The sequence below is a fragment of the Struthio camelus genome, chromosome 7 (assembly GCF_040807025.1).
Source record: "Struthio camelus isolate bStrCam1 chromosome 7, bStrCam1.hap1, whole genome shotgun sequence".
Taxonomy (NCBI): domain Eukaryota; kingdom Metazoa; phylum Chordata; class Aves; order Struthioniformes; family Struthionidae; genus Struthio; species Struthio camelus.
Window position 1 is genome coordinate 11,480,909 of NC_090948.1, and position 26,928 is coordinate 11,507,836.

Consider the following 26,928-nt stretch of genomic DNA (forward strand, 5'->3'; position numbering starts at 1 on the left):
AACGTCTGATTACTTTCCCCATGCACATGGCATAGGCAAAAGTATGATGCTTTGTATGCTGACCTAGTATTACTGGACAGGGAGGGCTCAAGCTGTGCAAATTTAGTTTTAACACAGAGTTTGATACATAGTTGCAAAAAATTTTGAGGCGGTTTGTGGAGTTAAAAACTAGGCTGAACATAACGAGCATATCCCTCCTCCAGAGGGACTTCTTTAGCCTGGATGGTAGAGATTTGTTCTTATGGAAGTACTAAATTTCCACCTTGTTCCTTCTGACAGTGAAATTCATTTCTATGTGGTTCCAGGTGAATTATGTTAATTTTCTACTTTGTAGAGCCAGGTTTTGTGGACCCTACTGTTCTTTGCATGAGACTGCTGCGTTTTCTGTGATATGTACCTGGTGAGCTCAATGGAATAAAGAGGGGAAAAATGCACAAACTATATAAGGGATTGATCCTGCAAGTGAAGATCTGATCCACTAGAGCACTTGGCACATAAGAAGCTGATTGGCTTCAAAGGGACAAATCGCCCAAGGTAAGCCTATCCTCAAAGGCTCCACAGATCAAGCTAAATTGTTCAGAGCCTTACAGGACCAAGCCTAGAGGGGAGTTCTGTAACATGTTGTGAGGCTAACAGGAAAAGGGATCTTGAAGGGAAATTTTGCTTCGGAAAATACTGAGTTTGCATATCCCTCTGTTCTTATAGAAACAAGTACTGTTCGCATCACAACACTTTAAAAAGTAGGCATCAGCTGAATACATAACCCTTGTTTTTTCACTGATATAAAATACCTGCAGGGACTTGGGAATGGTAAATTTGCACTGGGATTCCCCAGTATTACAGGCACAGACCTCATGGAATGTTTTATTTATGTGGTAAAATGGTGCACAAGGATTTTCTGTGTGTGTGTGGGGGGGGGGGGTTTCCTCTGTAAAATAAACATCTTTAGTAATGAAGTCCAGTTCCAAAGAGGATTGGTAAAAGTTAAGAAACGCAGCTGAGCTGTGTTTTATGATGACACCGCACAGAATCCAATCATGAAGAGCAGGTGGAACATGATATCTGCAAGAGAAACACAGAGTAAGTGTGAGCACTTCACTGTCAGCTACTTTTCATGTTCTATTCTTGTTTCCTTCCCACCCCCATCAATGTAAGTGAGTTTTCCTAATGTGGCTCTGTCAGCACATCAAGTTTTAACAAATAAGTTTTGAAAGAGCTTTTGCAAATCCTCTCCAAATAGAAATGTTTTCAGGACATCTCTGCTAACCCAGTGAAACACATTTGTTTCTTTTCCTTGTTCATAGAAATATTCCCCTCTAGGGTTGGAAGTGCATGAAAATAAGAGCAGAAGTGATGTTCAATATTGAAAGTTATTGGTGTGGTTTCATTGTCTGGGGTGAAGGATATGCCAGGAGGAGGGATACAAGTGTGTAATGTTCAGAAAAAACATTGATTGTGAAATGTTTCTATTTCTGTCCAATTTGCTGAACTTATCAAGTTTTTCTTTGAGCTGTGGATTTTGATGTTGACAGAGTCACTTAAGATGCAAATTTAGGATTGATATTTACATTGTCATATTCTGCTGTTTACCTGAGAGAGTGTAAAAGCTGGATAAACCTTTGCCTGTATAAAATAAGAAGAAAAAGAGAGAACATTTGGACGGCATGTTTAAAATAAGACAAAGTGCATCAGTGTGCTTTGTAAAAGCAGAATAGATAACATTTGCCACATTTTGAAATTCTAGATATTTTTGTCTCTTGGCCTTACTGTCTGCTTGGACCCTGAAGTTATAGAAAAATCCTCAGTTCTTTTATCTTCTGAAATCAATTGAGTTTTGCTGGTGCAAGGGGAAAATACTAATTTGCAATAATGCTGTTGTATGTGTATTTGGAATTATGAAGGGGCTTTAAGGTTGGTGTGGATGTAACTGATAAACTAGTATAAATGGCTTTAGTGAAAATGTGATTCAGGCATACCTTGTTCAAAGGACCTGTTTCAGCAGATTTGCTGCACCTGCAGAATTAAACCAGCTCAGGGAGAAATTCCTGATGCCTCCAGGAGGGCAGTAGTCAGAGGAAAAAGGGTTTGCATTATAAGGAGAAAAACAGATGATAGTTCAGTGTGTGTTTGTGTATTAGGAGGGATGGGCCTGAAGAGTAAAACTATTAGATGTATGGTTACACTGAGGTAGCAACTAATTGCATAAATCATCTGTGCAGCTTTCCTGCTGTTTCTAAGCCTGGTCTCTCCCCCACTCATTTGCGCTCTAGCGGAGCTTATCTGGGCTGTTGCTGAGGTCAAATGCAGATACACAGAGTTTAGTTTGCTAACTTAATGTGCAAGTGGTTTGTCCATTTATCATTAATGCCAAACAGGCAAGTTAATTCACTTTGTTAATTCACTTCTGTCAGTGCCCTGAATCTGGAGAGGACCAACTTCTATTCAAGACTCCTTCCTATTCTCATGGAGCGGGGGAAGTGGCTTTGGAAGAGCAGTTCTGCTCCTCATGCTTACTGCAGTACTCCAAGCCACCGACTGCTCCTGGATTCATTGCTTCCGAAAGGGAGAAAATCCTTGGAAAGCCAGTCACTTACTGCGTACAGCGAGCTCTGCCATTAAAACACCTCCTGTTTGTTCCATGCGCCATTTTCGTTTTTCACATGTCTCGAGAGATCAGAGAGAAAACCATGCATTTTCTACCGAAAAACCCCAGCTCTCATGTTTCCAACCAAGGCAATGAAATCTATGTCAGTTTTGCTGCATATTTTCTAGTGATATTTATTGCTGTAATTATTGGAGTTCTTTGAGTGCAAGAGAGGTTACTTTTGAAGGAGAATCTTTACCATCTGTTTTCTGAGGACTTCTGTGTGCCACAACTTTTACAGTAGCTGTCAGTGTAAGTGCTCTTTTCAGTTCTGACATGGCAAGAGTCCAGATGGGTGTCTGCTTATTAATCACAGGTACTCCTGGCCTGCCCTTTCCACTCTGCCTTAAACCTCCTGTCAAGGAGGAAGAGAGTAGCTGAGCTCCATCTACTGAATCCATGGAAGGCTTCTGTTGCTGTTTATTGTAAATTACGATTGTTGCCTGCGGGGCAGGAACAGGAAGTTCCATATTTATCATCTCTCATGCAGCCCTAATGACTCCTGTCACAACTGACAAGGGCTATGTTGAAGGCAGTGCTCTCTAGATTAAAGGTCCTTGTCCATTCCCTGACCTTTCCAGATCCCCAGCTGTGGGCATTTTTACAAACTCAGCATGTGGCAGCTCTGGTTCCAGCAGTAATGCATTGCTTGTAAGCCTAGACCCCAGCTTGTTTCAGACTTGATTGCAGCAGACCATCACCTGGATTTCAGGGTTGGAAGTGGGCTTCAGGGATGTTACACTGATTGAGCAATTGTCTTATACTGAAGAGCAAAGAGGGAATTTCATCCTGTGTCTGTAAAGAGGATGTAGATGTTTGGCAGCACAGTGAAAAAGGCAGATATGGAGTACCAAAAGGAAATCATGCTTGGACTTAACTACAGGTCATGAGTCATGGTCTCAGTGGTTGCATGCTAGTGTTGGCTTGGGAAAAAGCAACAATCTTTAGGTTCCTGTACATTTTTCAGTAGATTTAAAATTCTTTTCTGCTTTGTTTCTTTTAACTATCATCTGTGACTGAATACAAAGTTGAAAAAAAATCTTAAAACCTAAGCCCAGCATTTTTTTCTTTTTGGTTGAAACTTAGAATTTCTAACAATGTGTTATTTCAGACGTGGCATTTTTGTACAAATCAATGCCCCCTGTTTAGTGCTGGGGCTGGTAAAACACTGCTATCTTTAATTTGACTCCTGAACTGAGAAAGCATTTAGAAAGAAAAGTTGGTTTGACCAAGAGTGATTCTTCCTATCCTTCAGCGAGAAGTATTTGTTGTTGAAGTGACAGTGTGTGCATGTAGGCAGTGCAGTATTTTGAGCTTTCATTTCACGTTAAATAAAACGCACTTTATAGCAATGACATATTGCTGTAAAGTGAAAAGTATAGTGAACCTCTGATTTACTGAAGGAGGGAAAGAGAAGTCTTTAAAGACAGACACTTTGGTAACCCTTACCCCCAAAATCAGTTGGTGCAGTCAGTGCACACTTCCCCATGTTCAATAACACATTTGTATAGCACTTCCCCTCTCATTCCCACCTAAGGTCATAGTAACATGCTCCTTGATCTCAGTTCCTGCTCTGGTGCAAATGATGTATTTTATGCGGAATAGGACAGCTCCAAAAGCAGTAATTTATCACAGAGCTATTGCATAGGGGCAAGGCCTTTCCCTAGGAATGAGGGCTGGGTAGGTTTTGTTCAAATAGAGGAGAGCATTGAACTAGGTTCTCCCACTGTCCACAGAGTGCCATTACCACTGAAATATTTGGTAAAATGGTAACAGTTCTACTTCCTCCTTTTTCAGTTTTTCAGATATAACCTGTTTGGTAGGTAGGAGCCTAGTCTGGAATATTGACAAAAACTGGATTTTTAAATGGCTACGGTATTTCTCAATATGTTTAAGCAAATTACTCCATGTTGCAAATAGTACCCATGGCACGACAGGGGTCAGGGTGCAGGAGCAGCCACTCCGATTAATACATTGTGCTGGCTCCTCTAGTGAAACCTCTTGCACTTCGTTAGAGCCCTAGCTCCCCATGCAGGGAACCTGAGGTAGGTTCTCAACATCCTCTATCTCAATTTAGCGCCTGGTGTTTCTCTCGGAAGGAGGCCTTACCACAGGGCAGGAGAACTTTTCGCTGTCGCAGACGTGGGTCTCACAATGCAGCCAGACCTTGGACAGCTTGGGGATGTTACGGAAACGGAAAGCATTAAACTGGAACGTAGCCCGGCTTGTTTTCCCATTCTCATGCACGAGGATAGAGTTGTCTGTGGCACACCTATATTGCATATGGAGAAGTAGTGTAAGAACACATACGGCTTCAGCAAATAGTCTCCTGAGGTTGCAGTCTGATGGAGGCATCTGCAAGACCCTGCTGTGGGCCAGTTTCTGCTCTTGACTGCTAGGAAACAGTCAGGGGTCCTGGAAGATGACTGTGACTCCAAAAATCAGACCCTGCTGCTGGCATCTGGCTAGTTTTACAAGCACTGAAAGGTCAGCAGAGCCTTCCAGGTACTCTTAAAGCCTGTGATTAATTTGCAGGGAGTTACCTACTTTTAAATCAAAATACCAGAATTCAAAGTGTTATCTCCAAAATGCACTCTTGTTTTCTTCCTCTCCTTTTGTGACTTCAGATGCTAATGCCCATAACACAGGGTCTGCTGTACATTTAGGCAAAACAGACAGTAACCCAGGGGGTAGCAGACAGCTAAGCTGAACAAATAGGCCTGTTCCAGCAGTCTGAAAAGCCTGTGTGGTTACTGCTGTCAGGGCAGAAGAAAAAGGCAGAGACAGTGGGGCCAACATTACTTCTGGAAAGTGGGATGCTCCCCAGTGGGAGCACCAGTTACCACACTTTTCCCTTCCCCTGTTGGCATGAACACTAGTGGTTTTGCCCCTTCATCTCTGTTCCGCCTTTCTGCCTTCCTCCCGGGTGGCTGACGAGGCCCAACCCCTCCAGCCTGAGGTGGAAATACACAGTCAGGCCTGTGTTTGCTGAGGATCCTTGGGATAACTCTGCTGCACAGTATCATCATGGGTGCCCTGGGGCTGGCTCATTCTGGAGGTGCTCCCCCGGCCCCCACCAGAACCTACCCCTTGGTGATCAGAGGCCACTGGATCTGGTAGAAATACTCCGAGGAGGGAGTTGCCCAACAGTTGTTGAGAACGACTTTGAACCTGAGGAGACAAACCCCAGATCAGCAAGTAATGTTCTGATTGCCTATTTATTAATTATTACTCCCTCATATGCCTACCTGTCACTTAAGCCCTTAGCTTCCACTCCAGCAAATATGTCAGAGCCAATTTCTGATGTTTCAACGATGAAAGGGGCTTCTTTTATACTTGAAAACTTGGCATTCTTTGAAAGAGAAACAGAAAGGCATTGTACATTACTAGCAACACGCAAAGCAAAGGCATGTGGCAACTTCAGATAGCTTTGGAGAGGTGTAGTCCAGAAGTCTGAGTTGTTATTACCTGCAGACTCCCAAACCTGGGCTTATTAGTAGGGCTATTGCAAGTCCAATGTGATTTTTAAAAATTTTTTTTGTTAATGCTTGGCTCAAAATGATAATAAATGACAGAAAGTGAGGCTGTGTGGGCCATGGGGCATGTTGTATCACAGCATGTGAGCAGAAGTTGAGCTTGCTGCTGCCTCCAGTATACCAGAGGTGATGGTGGAAGCAGAAAGAAGGGTGAAACTGGAGATGACTGTATGAAGTGGGAATGGGATTTGGAGACAGCTGTGTGAGGGTCAAAAGGAGTGAAGAGAAGTAGAAATAACCCTCCTCAAGCCTCTGTGATTTAAACTGGTGGTGATGGCTGGCATGGTGAGAGCTGGGGAGGCAGGAGTGAGCAGAACGTGGCTCACCGAGTAGAAAGAGCCAGCCCACTAAAGGTTGTGCAATATGTGTTGTTTAGCTGAGAAGGTCTGGTTACAAATACTCTGATAAAAGTGCCTACCTTAAATCATGCTCCTTTTTATTACATCAGGTCCGAACAAAAAATAGCACCAGAAGTATATAAAGTATAATGTGCTTGTTTTTCTGCTCAGTTAAATTTACGCAGCAGGATTTGGGTAAGCATAGTCCCAGATTTCTGCAGAGCTCTTAAACTATCTTTTCCTGCTGTGTTTGCTCAGTACTATTTTTCTTATATTCTCCTACGTGGAGAGGTGGCTGTGAGATGCTACACTATTCCCATTGCAACCTCTGATAGATCGGGTGCACTGAAGTTTAGGCTCAAAGCTGCATTTAGGTTAGTGATATGTGGTTGTTAGTGCACTGAGAAATTCTGATTTAAGCAAAATTTTCTCCGAGTAAACTGCTGAAGTGAGCTTCACAGCTTCAGACAGCATGCTCGCACCTGCTGAGTGGGGCAGTTCCTGCTCTCTGGCCTCTCTCTCTTACAGAGCTAGTACTACTGTTCATCAGAAACTCAAAGGGAAAGTGGAGCGTTACAACTGCCCTGTGCTGTAGGGAAGCCTTCCTTAGCCGGCATTGTTTGCTGACCATCCTGAAAGGCCTGGGAAGCACTTGATTATCTTATCCCGAGATGGCTATCATGTTTAAAGAAAACAGGGCGTAACTCAACCTGCAATATGAGATGCTGGCGCAGGAATCGTTGCAGAAGTACCGTTGCAAGACTCTTATCAACGCTCAGCTCATTTTAGCAAAAGATAGTACTGTAAAACAATGTAGACTCATAGAGTATTCCTTCTTTTGCCAAACTCTGTCAGTATACGTTGTTTTACAGTACTATCTTTCTTTTCTTCCTAACAAGTTTAAGAGTTGAGGATCTGATTTCAATTCAGTCTTCATCCCCTATGCTGTGTCATAGTCCTTTGCTGTTACTGATGTGACACAGAGTAAAGGGCAGGTGAGACGGAAGTGTTTGCTGGAGTGCAGTGCAGCTTAGGTGCTGGTTCTTGATGAAGAAATGGGCATATAAAGCACCTGGCACTGTGCCTGGCATGAGGCTGTGTTAGGCAGCAGCAACAGGTAACTGGCAAGGCAAAAAAATCCTTTGTTTCCATTTTGCCAGGAAAAAGTTTAATCAAAACTAGCATTTTCTCACCAATGAAAACATGTATAAAGTAAAAGGCCTGTTAGCCTTTTGAGCTTGTTATGCCCTTATGCTTAGTGGATGAGTGTATTATATACAGTTTGCCCCTCTCCCCTTGACTTTTGGGAGCCCCAGGGCCATTGGAAAAAAACAGTTATTTGGCCAAAAAAAGAGTACCAGAGATCCATTGTTCAATGTCCATCATTTGTTTCTGCAGTCATTCAGTCATGAGTTGACAGCAGCGGTGTGGTACCTCCTGAGACCTTTCTTTACTACATACTACCAGTGTGCCGTATATCAGAAATAATGAGCACATGGAAGCATCCAAAGGCGGCCAAAGCGTTCAGTGATCAACTGCTGACCTAAATCCAAGAGGGGTGTACATGGGGGAGATTCATCTTATCCACCCTGTGCTAAATACTCCGTCCATCTAGTCTATACATCTAAAATAGTATGTTGCTCGTTGTACTTTTTTCTAGTTGAGGTAAAATAGACTGCTTTGGAAAAAAGACTCAAGGATCAGGTGCTGGCTGCTGCAGCAGCACAAAGAAGCTGTGGGAAGTAAGTGGATGTTTCAAAAGAGCAGCCTGATATCCAGGGGCGAATGTTGGAAACAAAATTCCAGCATGACCTAAACATCTTTGGGGAACATGAAATATCTGTCCGCTGAGAGGACAAGGTAGCGAACCGCAAGAGAAATGTATGGAGCTTTTCTGTATTTGTTGAGACTATGTCATAGCAGTGGTGCCTGAAGATGCATGCTGCTCTTTGAGTGAGACTACAAACAAGGTTTTGCTTTTTCTCACAAAACCTGTCAGCATGTTTGAAAGGTACTGCTCAGCAATCTGCCTTATTTGGAGGGATTAAAAGAACAGCTGGCACATCTGCTCTGTTCTGTTTAAGTACATTTCTGTTAATCAGTAGAAACCAGGACCCCTGTGAATCTCACTGTAATTATCTACTGCAGGCTAGTAAGGGATAAAACTCAGAAGCAGCAGGCTAGTAAGGGATAAAACTCAGAAGCAGCAGGCCTTTTTTTCAGCTCTTAGTCTAGGTTTCTCTGATGGCTAGGAAGTCAAGGAGAGTTGAAGGGGAAAATCTGAATGACAAAGGGCACTTACAGAGTAGAAGTTGAGGGATAACTGACTTTCAAATGAACCAGAGCTCCCATTCTTCACATGGACGGTAGCTACCCTAGGAATATAAGAAAGTTTCCACATGAGTGAAATGTGGTGTTGAAAACGGAATGAGGCTCGCTCCAAGAACAGGACTTACCTTTGGTCGAAGGCAGCCTGGTTCACCAAGTAGTTTGCATTGTATGTGCAGGTGAATGAATAATTCACTGGCTGGCTCTTCACAATTACTGAGGAGTCATTGGACACAATGGAGTTATAGAAGTGATAGACAGGGTTCTTAAACTGTAGATGGTGAGACAGAGAAATGTATGCTGTGAGTATCTGAGACATCAGAAACAACTTAGTACTTTGAAACATGAAGACTCAATGTGGTAACAAAATACTGTTCCCAAGAAAACATGGTTTTGTAGCCTTTATACCCTGTGCTGCCTGCTGTCCATGTACATTCTGTGTAGTACAGGTGCGTGCAAATGGAGGACCAACATACAGACCTAATATCACTAAGCCAGGGGATATTTTGCCTGTAGGTGCAAAGCAGAGCTATTTGATTCCTCCTTTCCCCCAAATGTAAATGAGCACTAATACTGGTGTTTGCCTCTACTTTTCAGCAGTACTTACTGCTCCAAGGTTGCTGAAGCAATTGGGACTCTTTCAGGTGAGTTCAGCTGATCTGTGCGTCCAGCTCAGAGTATTGTGTTGCTACAACCTTTCAGAAATGTTGACCTTGATAATCTTACCTCTGACTGCGTCCCACAGTATGACTTGTTTTTAGGAGACAGGTCTGGAATTGTGAATTGGTAGTATCCTGAATCATGGATGCCATTGTAGCAAATGCCTCCGAGTGCCAACTGATTAACCTCCCATCCATAAGGACACTCTGGAATTTTTGTGATGATGCTTTTAGGATAGCAATATACCAGAATTACATCTGAAAGGAAAATAATACACCTACAGAGATATTCATGTGGCATTTTTCTTTCAAAGACACTGGTCTGCACACCTACTTCCTAATGGAATTAAACTCCTGTGAGCAGAAGTATGTGCTGGAAGGTCCCCTAATGTGAGCAACTGGGGAATCAGGACTGTAATGTGCTATGCAGAACTGACCTTTGGGTTAAATTCGATTGTCTCTAGAAGAGTTTTACCCTTGCCTTTTTATTAACTAGGACTTATGTAAATTTTAAATCTTTTTGGAATAGCAATTCAAAGAACAAAGAAACAGCTAAGAAACCTGAAGTGAAATATTGCTGCACTGAAATATGTCATATCAGATTAAGCTGCAGAGCTAGTTTCTGTTGGTGTAACACCACTGACTCTAAAAATATTGTTGTTGTAGTTGTTTGTTCAGTAGGTCTGCATCTGCTTGTAGCAGTATTAGATATGGGCCACAATATATAATCTTCCCTTCCCTTCCTTGCACTAGCATTCCAGGGCCAATACAAACAGCGTTGTTACAGTTTTCAAATTAAAAGTTAAGTTCAAAAAATGAAATAAAAAGTCCAACCCTGTTAATAGTGATAGTTAATAGCAATAGAATGTGTTTCCAAACACAGCTGTTGTTAATACAGCCATGAATACTGAACGTGATAACTTACAGATTGCTTACTTTGTGATACTGGAAGAATTTGGACCTTTTTCGAAGGGAACCAGTCAGGGCAAATTTTATTATCTGATATGAATTTAAAGGGCAAAATACAGACTAATTAGTAGTGACCTGAAAATTGAGAAAGATTACTCAAAAACTACCAATTACTACAGTCACAAGAAAGATACTTTGCCCAAAATCATTTAGTTATTTATTAAAATAATCCCAACACACTCACTTTTATGATAAAAGCCTGATTTTGCAGTCTTTCCTTGTCTGGTGAAACTTAGAGAATACTTAGAGAAAGACAAATAGGGGACCTTAACGATTCACTCCTTTCTGATCAAGAAACTTTCATCACATAAGCTAATATCTGCCTGCACTATTGGTGACTTTACAACTCTGCTGGGTTCAGAGAAACTGCTTGTGCAAGTGAAGATACTAGCATGAATGGCTAGAGAGTCAAATACTAAAGATATGCCCTGAAGTGCCTGGCAGTAATGTTCACCAGCCTATTTTATACACACACACACGAACCATGCACGTACAAAGCATGCACTACATATTGAAAAGTATTTCAACTCATTTCTAAAGCATGTTTCCTAATTTTAGTGTATTCTAAATTACAGGAATCTCCGGCACCAGATCATCTGGGTTCCTAGGCAGACACCCGTGTGCAATTAGGGCCTTAGCTTCCATATTTTTGTGATATAGCAGCATGGTTCAGGAGTTCAGTGCAGCACATTCGTTCAATCTGATTGCAGTCAGTGGGTCTAAAGCTCAGCTTGGGCAGCAGAGATCTGTTACATCTAGCCTTTTCTATTGTGGATAATTTCTAATTACTGCTATTTTCTTTGCTATCTTAAGCACAGGCAGGATCCAGGCATAACTTTAGGCACTGTGGTTATCACACAAAGTTAAGCATATGCCTTACTCTCTGTGTGGCTAGGACCTTAGCAGTGCTTGCTTTTCTGTGCTGGCTGAAAACAGTTAGATCAATAAAAGATATGCAAGGATTAGCTATCAAGAACCCATAGTTTATCTCTATGAAGAAAAATCTTTGCACTCTTGAAAAGACAAGAAACCCTTTGGCGGTTTACTTATAAGAGAAGATTGTAGAAAACATAACTACGTTATTTTACCTGCTTTATTTGGATTGCAAGGCCCTGCAAGAGCTTGAGCCAAGATGACCAGCAGATAAATAGTAACAGTCACCATTTCTTGGAATAATCTGAAGACACAGGGAATAAAAGCTGAATTTGTCGTTACAAATGGAAAGGAAAAAAAATCCATTCACTGCAAACCTGAAACTGTAGCTACTGTTTAACATGTTATTCTTGCAGAGAGAGGCAAATAACATTACTGATACTCTTTCATCCAAATGAATTCCATCTGCAGGACACGTTTACTGAAGACCACTATTACCTCTGTGTCAATATTGTGACAATCTTACTATTTCAGTTGAGTGATAGTTTTGAGTTATTCTAGGATTTTGCTTTTCTGGTAAAGAGCTTAAAATTTAAGTGGTTAGTTTATCTAAATCAAACTGAAACAATGGAAGCTGAAAAAAGATAATAGAAATTAATAGGCAAAATATCATGTAAGTAACATACTTTGCTTATTAAGTTCATGCTGAAACTATTCTTTGGCTATCCTGATGTATATAATCTTAATTTTGTGTAGATCAGTTCTGATAAATGATGTAATCAGTACTGCCAAACTTTTGAGTTTTCAGAGTACGCATGTGTAAAAGTAATTTACGTTTCAACTGCAGGCCTCAAACCTGCAAGCTGTTTCCCAGTGACAGAAACATGTTCCAGCAAAGAAAAGCTTGCGGGATTGAGGCTGGAGTTCTCTTGTTTTTCCTTACAAGACATCAGTATCTGCCCTCATGTATGCATCATTGAGAAGACTGTCAGAGGTTTTACACACACACACACACACACACACGTGGCTAGACCTGTGCCCAGGTAAAGAAAAAAAATACTTCCCAATTGAGTATCTCCAAGAGAAATAATCCATTTCAACATTTTAACTCAGCCTAGCTTTAAAAATGTTTTTATATATATATATATATATATACACACACACACACACACACACATACACACACAGACATATAGATATATAAAATCATACAGTATATTTCAGTGATAGTTCCTTCCTATTATAATACTATACATTCTGTAAAAAATTAAGTATAATACCTATAGGACAGGAATGGGCTAAGTATTTCAGATTTTCATTCCGGTCTTATTCCAGTAACTGCGTATTGGCTCTTCCTAAGATGTCCTTCTCCAAGTGAAGCCAGCTGGTTTTATCTTCACTTTATATAAGCAATCTTGTAAAAGGAGCCCATCTCTGGTTAAATCTCAACCCAGCAGTATTGTCCAGTGTGGGAGGAAAAAAAAGAGCTGTAGAAAAGCAGTTTCTCTGGTCTAGATGAGACTGTTTTGCTGCCATTTAATGTTTTTTAAAGCTCTTTCTATGATTTTTTTTTGTGGCCTTGAAAATAACTGAACAGAAATCTGCTGAGGGAATATAACTGGCACAACTTGTGTGTTTTACAAGTTATTCTGGAAAACGTAAAATTTTTGCAAGGCAGAACAGGTGCCTTCCAGAATTCAGCTTAATTATAAACATAGATTATTTTGTTTTGCAAGTAAATTCAATTGAATTCTCATAGGATCTCTCTTAAATGTACCTGAGAGATTTATGTGCTTAGCTCATAGTGAGAGTTTATGGGAATTAGATGCCTATCTTAAATGTTTTATTGACAGTCTTACCATTTTGTGCCATGCAAGCAGATAGAAATTTCAACAGATCATATGTCAGCTTTGGGGTTGTTTTATCTACTTATTTTTTCTATAAGTTCACAGGAATGTAATCTGAAATATTGAATGTATGTAGGATTTTCCATAAGCCTAAATATTATACTATATAATTATGCTATATAATACATAATGCTGTGTATATAAGACTATATAATATCCATTAAATGTCACACTACAGAATCTGTAAAATTCCCCCTTCTTAGAGAAAGCTCAACCCAGTTAGCTCTTTGCGTGACCATCAGTTGTACATTTGCCTTATAACAGTCATACTTGGTAAAATGTACTTGAGAGCTATTATATCTTCTTTAAGTATTAAATTTTAGTGATAGGTCCAGAAAAAGGGCTTGAGTATATTGCTGCTATTTTATGTACCTGCATAAAAAGCTTGGGTCTTAAAAACCGGTCTTGCCATGTAAACTGGCATGTCCTATACTTTGTTGGACATGTGCATATCCAGCCAGCTCTAAGTGCTGTTAAAGCATTTATGCACTGAGTCACAAAATACAGAAGTTTTTACTGGCCTTGTCTGTGGGACCTAGTGCTATTGGGATCCTAAAAGCTGATTTTGATGTCTCCTGTTAAGCTGTCCTAATGGTTAGAGCTTCATTCTGCCTCATCTGTGGCAGGGGTTTGACAGGGGTCTACCTTCTCTTGGACAGCCTTTAGGATATGAGGGTCATGCAGTAAGCTGTTCCAGTTGTCATCGGTGCTGGAGGTTTTGAGGGAGGAGGGAGTGGGACAGAAGAGCACAGTGGCCTTGACCTTAACCTGAAATGCTGGACAGCAAGGTTTCAACTCTTCTGTGGGTACTTTGTGAGGGAAAGGACTGGTGAGATTCATGGGCCCACCTCCAGGAGGTGCTCTAAATCACTTCACTGCTCTAAATGCAGACTGCGAGGAGTGCTTTAAGCCACGTGTCCTTAGCTGCTCACAGCAGTGACTACCCCGAACTTTGTAAAGGATGCTAGCTCTGGCTCAGTCAGGGATGATGAAGGAGTGTCTGTTGACCTTGAAGAGGCTGTTATCACTAAACCTACGCAACGTTTGTCCTTGGTTTGTCCTGCAGTGTGATTTGGTTTCAGCGTGAATATATAGTGATATGAAAATATTTGTAAGTAATTAGGGTGACTTCTGATTTGTGCCAACTGATCCAAAGCCGTAAAGAAACTGTTAAAAAGCCTATAAAGTCTTGTCCTTAGTTTCAAACAGTAAACCTGAACCTAGACCTGAAGCTTCACTAGGATTGCAATATAGACCACATAATGTTAAATAGGCTGCTCCCTCTGTTCTTGTAAGCCGAGTCCTGCAAGCCATCCTGTACTGACTTAAATGAGATTACTTGAACATGTACACATGGATAAGGCCCTTTGGCCAGGAGTCATTGTTATTTTAATTGAATTAAAGAATAATCCACTGAACAAGAACCAAAGCTCATAAACAAACTAGTGTCATTTAACAAGGGATTATCCTGACCCAAAATCCTAAAACAAGGAAGATTTAACTCCATATATTTGTTTTATAGCCTCACCTCAAATTCTTCTCCAAGTGCTATGAAGCCCAAATTTGATTTTCAGATCCCAGCTCTGCCTGAATATACACTGTGTAAAGAGTTACTTATTTTTATCTTTGTGTGTGTGTGTCTCTACACTTCGTCTGGGACCAGAAACCTGAGACTGCTGAGACAATATAAGCTACCGTGTTGTCAAGTATGTACAGCCCAGAAGCAACAGAAAGCCTTGCATGAGAAAGCCAGTCCTTGTGACTTTGATCAAATTCGAGAGATCAGATTCAGCCCTGGGGTTGAACTCAGCTCTTCCAGGCCTACCCACGCAGGACTGATTTGGAGCATAAGGTATTTGGCAGAATTTGATCCAAGGCTGTCCCAGTAATGTAAATATCTTGCTAAAAAGCATGCAAGTTGTCAACTTCACTGTGACATTAGCAAAAGCATTTGAAACATGCAGATTAGCTTTGTTCTGATGATATTAAGCGGATAACAAAATTTAATAATTGTTGGTATAATCCTACAGGTTTCAGTGGAATTACTCCGAGATGGATCTAGTCTCGTAATTTTTGAACGAAAGTAAATCTCTCACCATCTCCTCACAGAAAAGTAGCCTCCATGTACGTGATACCCCTTTTAGGTGAAAGGTAGAAACAGAATGAAATCCATGAAACAAATTTGGTAAAAGTGCAAGTGGTCTATAGATGTTTGTATTTGCAGGTGAAACAAGCACAAAATGTACTTAAGCCAAACAGTATTTGATACCTGCTCTGATCAAAGGTGAAGGCTTGGGAAGGTTTAGGTTTCTCTCAGTAATTGCATACATAAGAAAAGGAAAGTCATTCAATTGCAAAGGAAACCATTGAGGTTTGTTGCATTTTTCCCTGAGTCTTTTCAAGCCCATTGAATAATCTCAGCAATCTAAGTATCTGTAAAAATTTCAACAATGAGTAAATGAAGGCCTTCTTGTGAGTTTAACCTAAAAGGGCAGCTTATCTCTTTAGTTTTGTTCCCCTCATTGTGACTGAAAGCTGTGTGAATATCTACTGTCTGGTTCTTACATGAAGGAAATGAGGTTCTGCTGTTTGAATATGCAAGAGATACGGTGACATCCATTTTTCATTATCTTAGCTGAGACAATAAAGCTGAAGAGCTCCTGTAGCTAAATGGAAGGGTCTTGTGGGGTAAGAGTAATCAATGGAAAAGGCTCGCTGATTCTTGGAGGAGTGAGGTCTGGTGACGCTTGCCTGGAGGCCACAATATATTGATGGTGATTCCAAGCATGTGCCAAAACCTGGCGTACTTAAGAGTTTTGTCTGAGACAAGAGGTACCTTGTGTATCTACCCCACAGATGTGGAGGCATCCATGCAAGGTCTGGAAGCATGACATCTGCATTTATCTTGTGCTTGATCTGAGTTAATGCGTTAATGCTGTTGTGAAAATGCAGCATTGTGCTGGTTCGGCCAGAGTTGTTCTGGATCTGAGTCTGCAATGAGCTGTGCTACCCTATGTAGATTCATTGCTTCAAGTCATAAATATCTCATGGATTTCAGCATTGTTTTGCATTTTATAAAGCAAATACCTTTCCAATAGTTAGTTATTCATACCATGTGGTTAGTCTTGTCAGCGCACAGTGTTGTTTCACCCTCACGAGTGGATGACAGAGCCATGCAGGTGCATAATAGAGCACCTAGGACCCACAGGTACTCTGCACCCATAAGTCCTCAGATAGCCTGAATTTTTCAATAACTGTACAAAACCAAATCAGAGCAGGGGAAATTAGAGGAGAGGAGGTGCTGGAGGAGAAGGTGCTACTGAAAAATCAGAGATGGAGGTTAGGACTAAGAGAAGAAACAAGTCTTCTGCTAAATAAATTCTTTGTATATCAGCTGTCTGTGTAACTACATAAGACTGAATCACAATTTTTTAGCAATCATCTGCAGCCATATGCTTGGCACGGCAGTACTGCTGTTTGTACATGCACTCCCTGGGATGTGGGTGAGCACAGATACTCAGCTGAAGAAGCGTTCTCTTGACATTTCTGCTGTCCAAGGCATTCATTCAAACACTTACAACAGCAAATCACACAGAGCATAGAATCGAGACTGAAGTAAATAATCATCTTTTGTGTTCTTCTGAATGGCTGTTCCTGTCAGTGCTTAGCTTTTCCACTGTATCCAAAGCAATACTCTTTGGAAGCTTCTCCAGTGAAGTCTTGCCTGGGATTTTCCACTGTGGGCACAAAGCATTGGTTTCCAGCTAAGCTTCCTTGAAACCTCTGTGTGGGTAAGTGTTTTGTTTGGCATATTTCTTTATGGGCTGTCTTAGAGCTTGCTAGTTACGCAGGATAAGAGTTTAGGGCTTGATTTAATAAAGGCATATAAAACAAAACAGGCCGGTCCTGAAATTGGTTATGTGAGACCGGAACTGGTGACTTACACTGGTCATGTGAGACCGCAGTCATCCTTGCACTGCTGCCTCATTTTGGAGTTACCTAAACTTGCCAGGTGCTTGATTCATTTGCCTATGTAGTTGCTCTTAAAGCAGTACATTAAGAGGTTCTGTAGTGTGGCCAAGATACCCGCAGCTGTGACATAGGACCTTTAGGAGACCCATGTGCTTTTGGAATGGGATCTGGAGGCCAGGCAGATATTCAAGGGCATCTCAAATGGCACTAGACGTCTATGTGTGGGCATCAGAATTGAGTCCTAGGCACACTGCTTTGGTTGACTTGACATTCGTTTTTCGTTTGCCTTGAAAGTTGTTTGAGCACCCCTGCACACTCTGTCTTGCACATGCTTTAATGTTCTCCAGTTGACACAGCGCCCTCACGTTGTTCATAAAGATGGGATGCCTAAGGCCAACATATAGGTGGAAGTTACAGCACTTTTGGGAAAATATAGCTTTGAAGTCTACAGGCTAGGAGATTTATATCTGGATCGCCCATAATCCTGGGCGAGGGCTCTGAGCACCAGGACTGTCTCCTCCAGCTATGCTTTAAAAAGAAAGTGGCTGTGGCTGCTGGATCTAGTTGAAATCAGTGCTGCTGTGCCATTTGGTATGTGCCAAAGTAGACCTGTAGATATTTTCTGTTAGGTATACATGGATTAAGTGTTTGGAGGGAGAATGATTTTGGTGGGGGAGTCACATTCTGGAACTTAGTCACTTGAATTTGGTCTAAGTTGCTTTTGAGGTGCCTAAGTGCTTTTTTGGATCTCAGCCTCAATGCTGTGCTGTATAACACCTTGTAAGCCTTTTAGTTCCTGTTATCTCAGCAACAGGTCTTGATCTCTTGGCAATGGAGAAGAGGAGGAAGGAGTTTTAGTGGAAGGTGAGGAAGAAGGCAGAATGGACCCTTTGTGTTATTCATTAGGTTATTTTTCTCGGATTGGCGGCTAACTCTGACACTGTAACTGTCTTTCTGCTCAAGTAATGCTCTTTTTTCTGCACATTGTCCCACTAATGCTGGGAAGGTTGCAGCAATATAATCTTCTCAGCTTGGGCTAGGGTGTGTAACTGCAATTTTAAGAGAGTCCACAGTAGCTATCAGATCTCCTACTTGGTTCCTGGTTGTGATGCGTTGGTCATACATAATGCTGCCCACCCAGTCTTTGTGATTTGCTACAGAAAGGCTAAAAAAACAAGACTGCAGTACAGTGAAGCATTAAAGAAAATATTAAAGACAAATTCCTCCTCTGATGTAATACAGTGGTAGTTCCATTGACCTCCGAGGAACTGACCCTAATTTTATGCTGGCTACTTAAAAAAAAAAAAAAACCCAACAACAACAAAAGAAAAATGCAGAGGCAAATTTATAAAGAAATCTTACAACCTCGAGAAATGTAGAGTCATAGTGAGGGGCATGTAGGGAAGCCTGGAGGTGCCTGTGTCCGTTCACGTTCCTGAGCCTAGAATCCTTTTGTCACATTTGGCGTCTGTATCACCCCGGGAGCCCAGAGTGCTGCTCCCTGCATAATAGCCCTAACCTTAACTAGGCTAGAGTCAGTCTCCAACTCCCTGTTTACTCAGTGGTCTGAGCCAGTTGAATTATAAACCTGTTTTGTGAGATCTGGAAATGACCGCACATGGGAGACTGGTAAAAGCTGTGTTCTAGAAATGGGTTTGCATTATTTGTGTGACCCATGAAGTCAGCATAGAAAGCTGCATGTATCCTTTTGGTGACTCTTATTAACCATTTCAGTATGCAACAGGAGAAATGTGTCTAGAATGGGTTAGGTGGAGTTGATCTGTTTTTCACAAATCTGTGAAACAGGAGCTTACCCGTTAAAAAATATAGTGGGTGTCTTTGAGAAGCTAGAGAGTAGCACGTGCTTCTGTGGGAGGAGACCAATTTTTATCCAAGTGCTAGGGAAGATTTATGGTGCCAGAAGAGGCTGCAAACACCTGCTTTAAAGACTTTTTTGCAGGAGGTAAAACAAGGTCTAATTCAGGTCATGCAGAATGTTTTACAACAGACTAATTAAAATGTTATTTTAGCTGAAGTCTAACAATGCTCGATTTGGTTATTCTTACGGTCTCTGAGACTGGGTGCTTTGTTAATCTCAACTACAGTCTAAAAATATAATTTTTTGTTATGTTTATCAACAGATACCCTAAAGGTTTCAAAAACCAGAGTGCAAATAAACAGGAATCAAAATACTTTACATTTCTAAATGTTCATTTACAATTATTATTTTGCTTTGAGGTTGGTCATTCTCGCCTATAGAAATGTGATTGTTTTCTGTATAAAACAATCTTCCAGTGTCTATAATGCTGCCCTTACAAATCACAGTTCTTTATAAAATGTAAATACAAACCTCTGCACTTCTATCAATAGCCGTTGCTGATTAGAATCACAGTTCTGTTTTCCCAAGCTGCATAATCCTACTAGTTCATTCTTAAACTTACCTTTCTTAGCACATGGTATTCATTAGAATGGTGCTATGCCAGTTTTTAAAAGCTTGTGATTTTTTCAGCAGGCTGATAGCGTCATGCTTAGAGACAGTCTCACTTACTGTGAAGGGATCTGTTAGTTAAAAATTGTTATGTGGCTTTGAGAGCCGCATCATGAAGTCATGTATCAAACTTAACTGTATTAATTAGCTTGTACTGTGCTTGTAAAGTGATCATAATAACGCTTATCACAATCTTAGAATCATTATCTCTCTTCTGCAAATATTGGAACTAAGCCACAGAAAGGCAAAGCCCAGTGTAGGGGTCTTGAACAGGCCATGCTGCTTTTATTTTCCGTGTCATTTAAACAGCAAGCAGCTCGGAGGAGGAGCTCTCCAAGTGAACTTTGTCTGGTTCTGCCCTGTGAATAAGAAAAGCTTTCTATGAAGCTGCAAGGGTCTTGCCTGGATAGTCAAACCGTACCTGATGGAATGAGGAGGACTCCCGTTTGTCCTGATAGGCTCTTTAGAGGCTATTTTACCACTAAAAGTACAGTACCAAATTTTCCTTATTTGTTGGTTTACCATTCACACTTGGCCTTATGATGGATTATTGATGACTCACAGTCACAACTGAGTCTTGATGACTTATTTGCGCAGAGCTGAATGTCTCAGTGTTTTTTCCTTCTCTGATGCCATAAACAAAATATCTTCTTCCCAGTTTGTCAAGACATAGCTTTGATGTGTTCAGCCCGTAAAGGTCACTTTCTGAGACTTCACATGGTAACAGACTAAATTTCGGACCAATTAAAGGATGTAGTTCTCTTCAAGTTGCACCCAAAATAGTGATGATATGCACTGACATGGTTTCTTCCATTCATTGTGCTTTATGGTAGAACAGAGATGCTATTATCTCCATGCAGGGGGGATGAAACTGAGCAATAGGGACTAGATACTTCAGGGACTCAGTTAGGTGTTCATATAAATATTGCTTTATGACACAAGTTACAGATAAAAAGCACCTTTTTTTTTTTTAATTAGCTACCTAAACTTAGGATTTCTTATAGAATCCTTGAAGCATCAAATGCAGGAGACGGGCTATGTTGCTGCCCATGTGCAACTCTTCAGAGATATTACAAGCTTCTTCTGATACCCAAATCTGAGATGGCTGTCACCTTTTCCTTCTCTCCTGCTGGGCTGTAGCTGGTGTTGTACTGATTCACTCAAAATCTACTTAACCATCTTGCGTGATGAATGTATTATTTGTTATCTTTTAAAACGACCACTTGTGTCTTCTACTGTGGCTCAAAGAATGAATATTGTAATTGGATGAAGTATGCACTCTACAGAAAGAGACCATTTCAATCTAAGTGAGCTGAACACAGCAGTGAAAATTGTGGTCGACTGCAAAATATTTGCACTTATTATACACCAGAGAAAATCATATAATATATCCTGCAAGCTATTGCAGAAGGCATGACACTGCAATGCAGTTCTCTTCTTCCATGAAAATCCCTCAGGAGTACAATTGATCTGCTTAAGTTTACAAGGAACTCATAATGTTGCTCTCAGAAACCCGCTATAGCTCACAGTGCTGAGTTCTGTAGAGCAGATTGTGCTGAAAATTCTCTAAAATTATGCTATTAATGGTCCAGATAGCCTCTGCTGCAATTTGTTTATTCTGGGTGTAGCTAAAATTAGAACTTGACCCTATGTGCCTAAAGTAAATTAAAGGGGGAAATTTAATTCACTTGTTCTGTTGATTTTTCTGGAAATGTGATCTCTAAAGCGAAAGCTAAGAAGTTGTCTTCCTTAAGTTGCTAATAAAGTCTTAAAGGATTTTGAAATGAAATTATCTGGGACAATTGAGATGTGATAGCCCTGAGCAATTTCCAAGTCAACTCCCTAACAAGTTATGTTGTAGACCTACTAATATGTAAGATTTTGAAAGCTCGAGATGTCAAAGCCTTATTTGAAATGCTTGAGAACAGGTGAATAAATTCAAGGAGTGCTGAATGGACAGACCTTGGTCTGTTGACTGTTTTTCTGTATTGAAAGCACACAAAGCAGGACAGATATTCTCTGTATCTCTGCATGTCTTGAGATGTGCAAAGCAAGTAAAAAGAAGAGGGAATACTGAACATTTGAGAGCAATAAGGGGTGAAATCTATTGCAGATATTTTAAAATGATGAACTTGAAACACTGGAAGAGGGTATGATTTTTCACAGGCTTTTCCGTAATTTCATTTTCTATTTTCTCAGTCCTTGCAGAATATAAAAGCATGCCCAAATGAGTGATCGGTTCGGAAAATGTAAGCCAAATTCAAATTTCTGATACTTCTTGCTGGAAATCCTTTGGAAAAAAACCTGTAGTCAAAATGCCTGCACTCTAAATCTAATTCTGTGGGGATTTTGCATTACTTTGGTGTTTGTAAACTCAGAGGTGAATGAGTATGAGATATGGCAAAGGTAATATATCCTGATTTTGCAGTACCTTTTTTATTTCCTTTCAGGCTCTCAAAGAGCTTTACAAAAGAAGACTTGACTCCAGCCATCAAATGGCCAGGAGATGGTGTTAGTGGTGTACTATTAACAGACTATATGTGACGTAGAAAGGCGAAGTGACTCAGCCATATGAATTCTGATGAAGGCATTTCACCCTTTTCTGAGTGCTGCCCCATCCCTTGAACCTTTCATTGGCTCGTTCTGATTATTTTCATTGTCATCTACAATGATTTTGGGTTGCCATTTCAATATGGCAAACAAACAAAAATGTAAAAGCAAATCTTCCTTAAATTTTTGGTGATACATGAATTAACTAATGTCTGCAGAACATTTATTATCTGGTAATTTAAAGGAGACTAAATCAAAGCCTACATGGATCAGGAATAGAAGATGCGAGCGAAGGAAGTTCAGTCATCCAGACCTTTTCAACTCCTGTTCCAAATCTTAATCTTGTAGGTAGTAACAAGTAATTTGGAAAGATGTTCCTCTCTAGGAGAGCAAATGCTACATGTTCTCTTCTTCCTTCAACAGCACAGACTCCAGTCAGGAGCAAACTCAGCTGAAATTTCCAGTTGCAGAGTGACTTTCAGTCTCCCTTTCTATCACCATGACTAGTCCCTGTGCCTTTACGAGCTCATTTCTCCACTTTCTACTCTTTCTTCTCCTCCTGTAGGCGCAACCCTTACAGTTCATCCAATATGCCATGAAGACCATATAATTCTGCACTTGTTACTACGTAATACCACCTTTAGGGAATGTGGACTGGCTTCTCGTCTTCACACCTCTTTGAGTGTTTCCTCTCCCACCATCCTTCTGTTCAGTTACTACTTTCACTGAGCTCAGCGAGCATTGATGCTCATATAGTCGTCTTCACTTCATGACTTTGCCTGTGCTGCTTAAATATGCCTGAAATGCTCCCTGCGTTTGTGCATGAGGTTTGCTGTCTGTAAACCTTTCCTTCCAATACTTTGTGCAGTCAGTGATGGTTTCCTGTTTACTCTTCGGCCTCTGATCTGCTCACTATAAGTATATCATCAGCTAGGAAAGGCTGTGTAGTCAGGGATATAGTAGTTGGTGTTGCATAATAGATAGTCATCAGCTAACACGGTTCCTTGGCACCAGGTGGTTTCTGTAATCTCAGGTTATTCATGTTTGGTTTTGCACTTTATCAGGTATTTTAATCATTGCCATCTAAAGAGAAGGGAATAGAGGCTCCTGTACAGCCCATGTTACTATGCTCTCATAGCCTGCCTTGATCCTTAAGTCTCTGTCTAACTATTCTCTTGAGAGGAGCAGAGGAGGTCAGGTAGAGCCCAAGAGTTTTGCTGCTCAGGGGCCACAGACGTGCTCAGGAGAAAGAGGGAAACTGCAACTTTATATTCCATTGCTCTGTCGTCTTCAGAAATGCTTTCCATGGCTCAGTGTGCAAGGGGACCTGCTCCAGTCTTTCCAGATGCATGGACTGCCCTTGCCTTTCATTTTGCACAGATTGCACAAGAAGGGGTAGCTCCTCTTGTCATCTCCTCTCTTTGTTTGTCTATCCATGCCAAAGTCAGGGGCATCCTGACTAGTAAACCATACAGATCTTATGCTGGGAAATGCCCTGATATTTGTATCTAAATGCTATATAGAGCCGTTATCTACAATAGTTATTATCTTTTAGATTTAACACACTGGACAAAGTGTCCTAGATGGTCTGGGAAAAGAGCCATTGAGATTAAAGGCTACTGAGATCAATCATGCTGATGAGAAACTTGATTTATTTATGTGGTTGACTGTATTGTGATGGTAACAGCTTTTTCTGCTTGGCCAGTGTGCTCTAATTTTGAAATGTACATTGGTATTCTGTTCAGCTTTGTGTATATAGTCCAGAATCTTAATTCTAGGAGTACTTGGCAGCTATATATCTTTAAAAAACTTGACCTAAGTGATTTAGATGGCTAACTCATATTTTCAGAAGAAGTTATTCAGGAGTCTAAATCTAGTGATTTTCAGGATTGCAAAACTGATGATCTTTTTGCCATTATTATTCACTATTGGAAACCTCTCCAGCTATAGTTGCCAAAGAAATCCTTTCCACTTTGAATTTCACACAGTAGATTTTTAAAAATAGCTATCTTTCACAAAATACCTTTTGTAATGAGACTATTTCATAATGAGGCTACTGAACTCACCATTTATTCTTCCGGCTGGTCCTCTTCATCCTGTAAGTACAGAGATCCCCTGTCTGTTTGGGGGCCAATTTAGATTAATTCCCCTGAGAATACAGGCAGAAAATAGTATTCTGAAAAGTGCTCTGAAGAAGATCAATGGCCTTTATTGTTATTTTAAAAAGAAAACTGGTAAGGAGATAATGCTCCCTTGCCCATAGGGATGCATTAGTATTCCATTAACCTCATCATTTCAGCTTTTCATCCAGATTCTGGACAGAATGAACATGGAAGTGTTGCAGTGTTCTTCAGGATGGAAATTCTGAATTTTGATCAATTATGCTTATAAAACTGGAAGTGGTATTTGTTTTGGGTAACTTCTCCCCAATCCACCCCTCAATTATCTGAAGCAGAAGTCTTTTCTCTCAAGAAGTATATAGACTGAAATTTTTACTTATAAAAAATAGAGGGAAAAGCCTACTTATTCAGTATGTTTCTTTTTAAAGATAGGTCTATAACAAACTGGCAAGGTTGGTATGAGAGGGTGGGGGAAACTGTGTTTAAATACAAAGGACAATTGACACAGGATTGGAGGTTCGCCTATGAGAATGCGGGAAAGCAGAAAGTGTGCGATTTTGGGTACATATGTACAGAATCATAAAGAAAATAGTGATAGAATTCAGGAAATATTCAGTGTTTTTGACCATACCTGCAGCTCGAGCTTGATAAATACATGACTGCTCAAGGTAAGGATGACAGAATTGGAACATTTTCTAGCAGGCTACTGACTGTTGTATTAAGTGGGCCTTGTAGCCTGTTGCTTCTTTTAAATATAATGCTAAGAAATTGAGAACCCCAGTAACATGTTTTGTTAGAATATTTTATTAGAATATTTTATTTCCCAAGGCTGTCTTTGAGCTGAAGAACTCTTGATTAAAATTTCATTTAGTTGCATACAAGTACAGATTGACACCTTTCAGGAGGTTGCCATACTTAGTTCTGCTGATAAGTGATGTGTTTCAAACATTGCTTTGGAAAAAAAATTATGGTTATCATCAATATATGATGAATTATGATGGCTTCAGTCTGCCTTTCTGAAATGCCAGTGGAAGATTTGTGTGCATATCCAAAATAAGACGAGAGGCTTTAGGTGGCATTTATAGTAATTATATTAGAGAGGTGTTAGGGTTGTAACATCATTACGTTATAGCCCTTGAACTAATTTGATAGTCCATGTGCAAGTACAATATTTCCCCTTATTTTAGTGAGTAAGGAATGTCATAAGTACCAGGGGAGAGAATGGCATTACACCTGAAAGCACCTGCCACTGTGTAGCGGTGGAAGTCATGTCCATCCATCCAAGACAACCAATTTCAGGGTATGGCAGGATTTATCTTCTTTCCAGAGGTGTTGAATGTGAGACATATTTCTGAGAAATAGGAAGAAACTCAGGAAATAAAGAACATTTTGCATAAACATGCATTAAACTGTGAGTGCCTGAGTAAGACTGTGCTTGTGCTTAGCAATCATTATTTTTCTTATTTTGCATTCTATATTTTGTTCTTCTTTCACAGACTTATTGAACATAACACTGTTAATTTCATCCATGTAGATATCAATTAAAGTGAGGCATCCTCTTGTTTTCCTATTACATGAATAAATTGTTTTTGTTGCCTTTATGGAGCTTTATGTGTACATATCTATGTACAAAATACATTATAATTTTAAAAAATAAGATGAGCCCATTTTTTATTCATTAGCCTCTTACTGATGGTGTTAAAAAGAATGCAGGACTGGAGCCAACATTATAGTTGTTCAAATGACCCTGGTGACACTTCAGTCACAGTTAAAACTGATTCTGTTGTACAAAAGGCAAAGAAAAAGAAAGTATGGAGCCTGGTTGGTTTAGAGGAGGTTTTAAGATTGGTTTAGAGGAGGATTTAAGAATGATATGTGTATGCACATTAGGGCATCAAAGCACACTGGGTAATTCTGGAGTGCTCTGATCAGCTGTAAGGCAGAACTGAATTCGACAGCTGCATGCAGATCCAATAGCTCAAGAAATGTCATTTTTAAGATTGGCTTCCTTTACTCATTGTGGAAGGCTTTGAGAGGCTGAGGTAAAGGAGAAAGGGGTAGGTTGGCTGGGTCCAGGCACTAATTAGGGCCAAGGTCTGTTGAGGAAGTTAATGAGTTTCTAAATAGCCAACTAGCAGCAGGTAAGGAGTAAAAGAATAGTCAGCCTCTGGATCCTATGTCTATTTCTGCCCTAAAGTGAAAGATACTTTTAGGAGAACTAGATAATATTTTGTAGTCATAAGTCTTATAGTAGGAAATATTTGCTTGTGATGTGAAAACTTTTTTTCTCTCACAGTACAAGGGAAAGTTTAAGCATATTTTTGGTATGTTGAGATTGGTGATGGTTTACATGTGAGTATCCCCTGAGTCTTGCTACAGTGCTCAGGAGAGAACATTTTAACTGATTGTTCTGATCTCTCTGACCCTGCATTTGGCTATGCAGAGCTTTGAAAAGTGTCTGGCATGACTGCTCTTGTTTGCACTTCTCCCCCATCTTTGTATGCCAGAAAGTATTTGCCATCTTCCCGACCTTGCTGGATAAAC

The 26,928-nt window shown here is 40.4% G+C and overlaps 1 protein-coding gene across 1 annotated transcript; it reads right to left on the bottom strand.

Annotated features, from left to right (window-relative positions):
• Positions 1 to 949: 949 nt before the first annotated feature.
• On the bottom strand, positions 950 to 11,638 carry TECTB (tectorin beta). Its single transcript, XM_009668691.2, has 10 exons — positions 11,563 to 11,638; positions 9,573 to 9,763; positions 8,975 to 9,117; positions 8,821 to 8,893; positions 5,893 to 5,996; positions 5,732 to 5,815; positions 4,754 to 4,916; positions 2,595 to 2,664; positions 1,591 to 1,623; positions 950 to 1,062 (listed from the first exon to the last, which is right to left on the bottom strand). Exons 1-10 carry the CDS (start codon positions 11,636 to 11,638, stop codon positions 1,010 to 1,012), a joined length of 990 nt encoding a protein of 329 aa, XP_009666986.1. The 3' UTR covers positions 950 to 1,009.
• Positions 11,639 to 26,928: the final 15,290 nt, after the last annotated feature.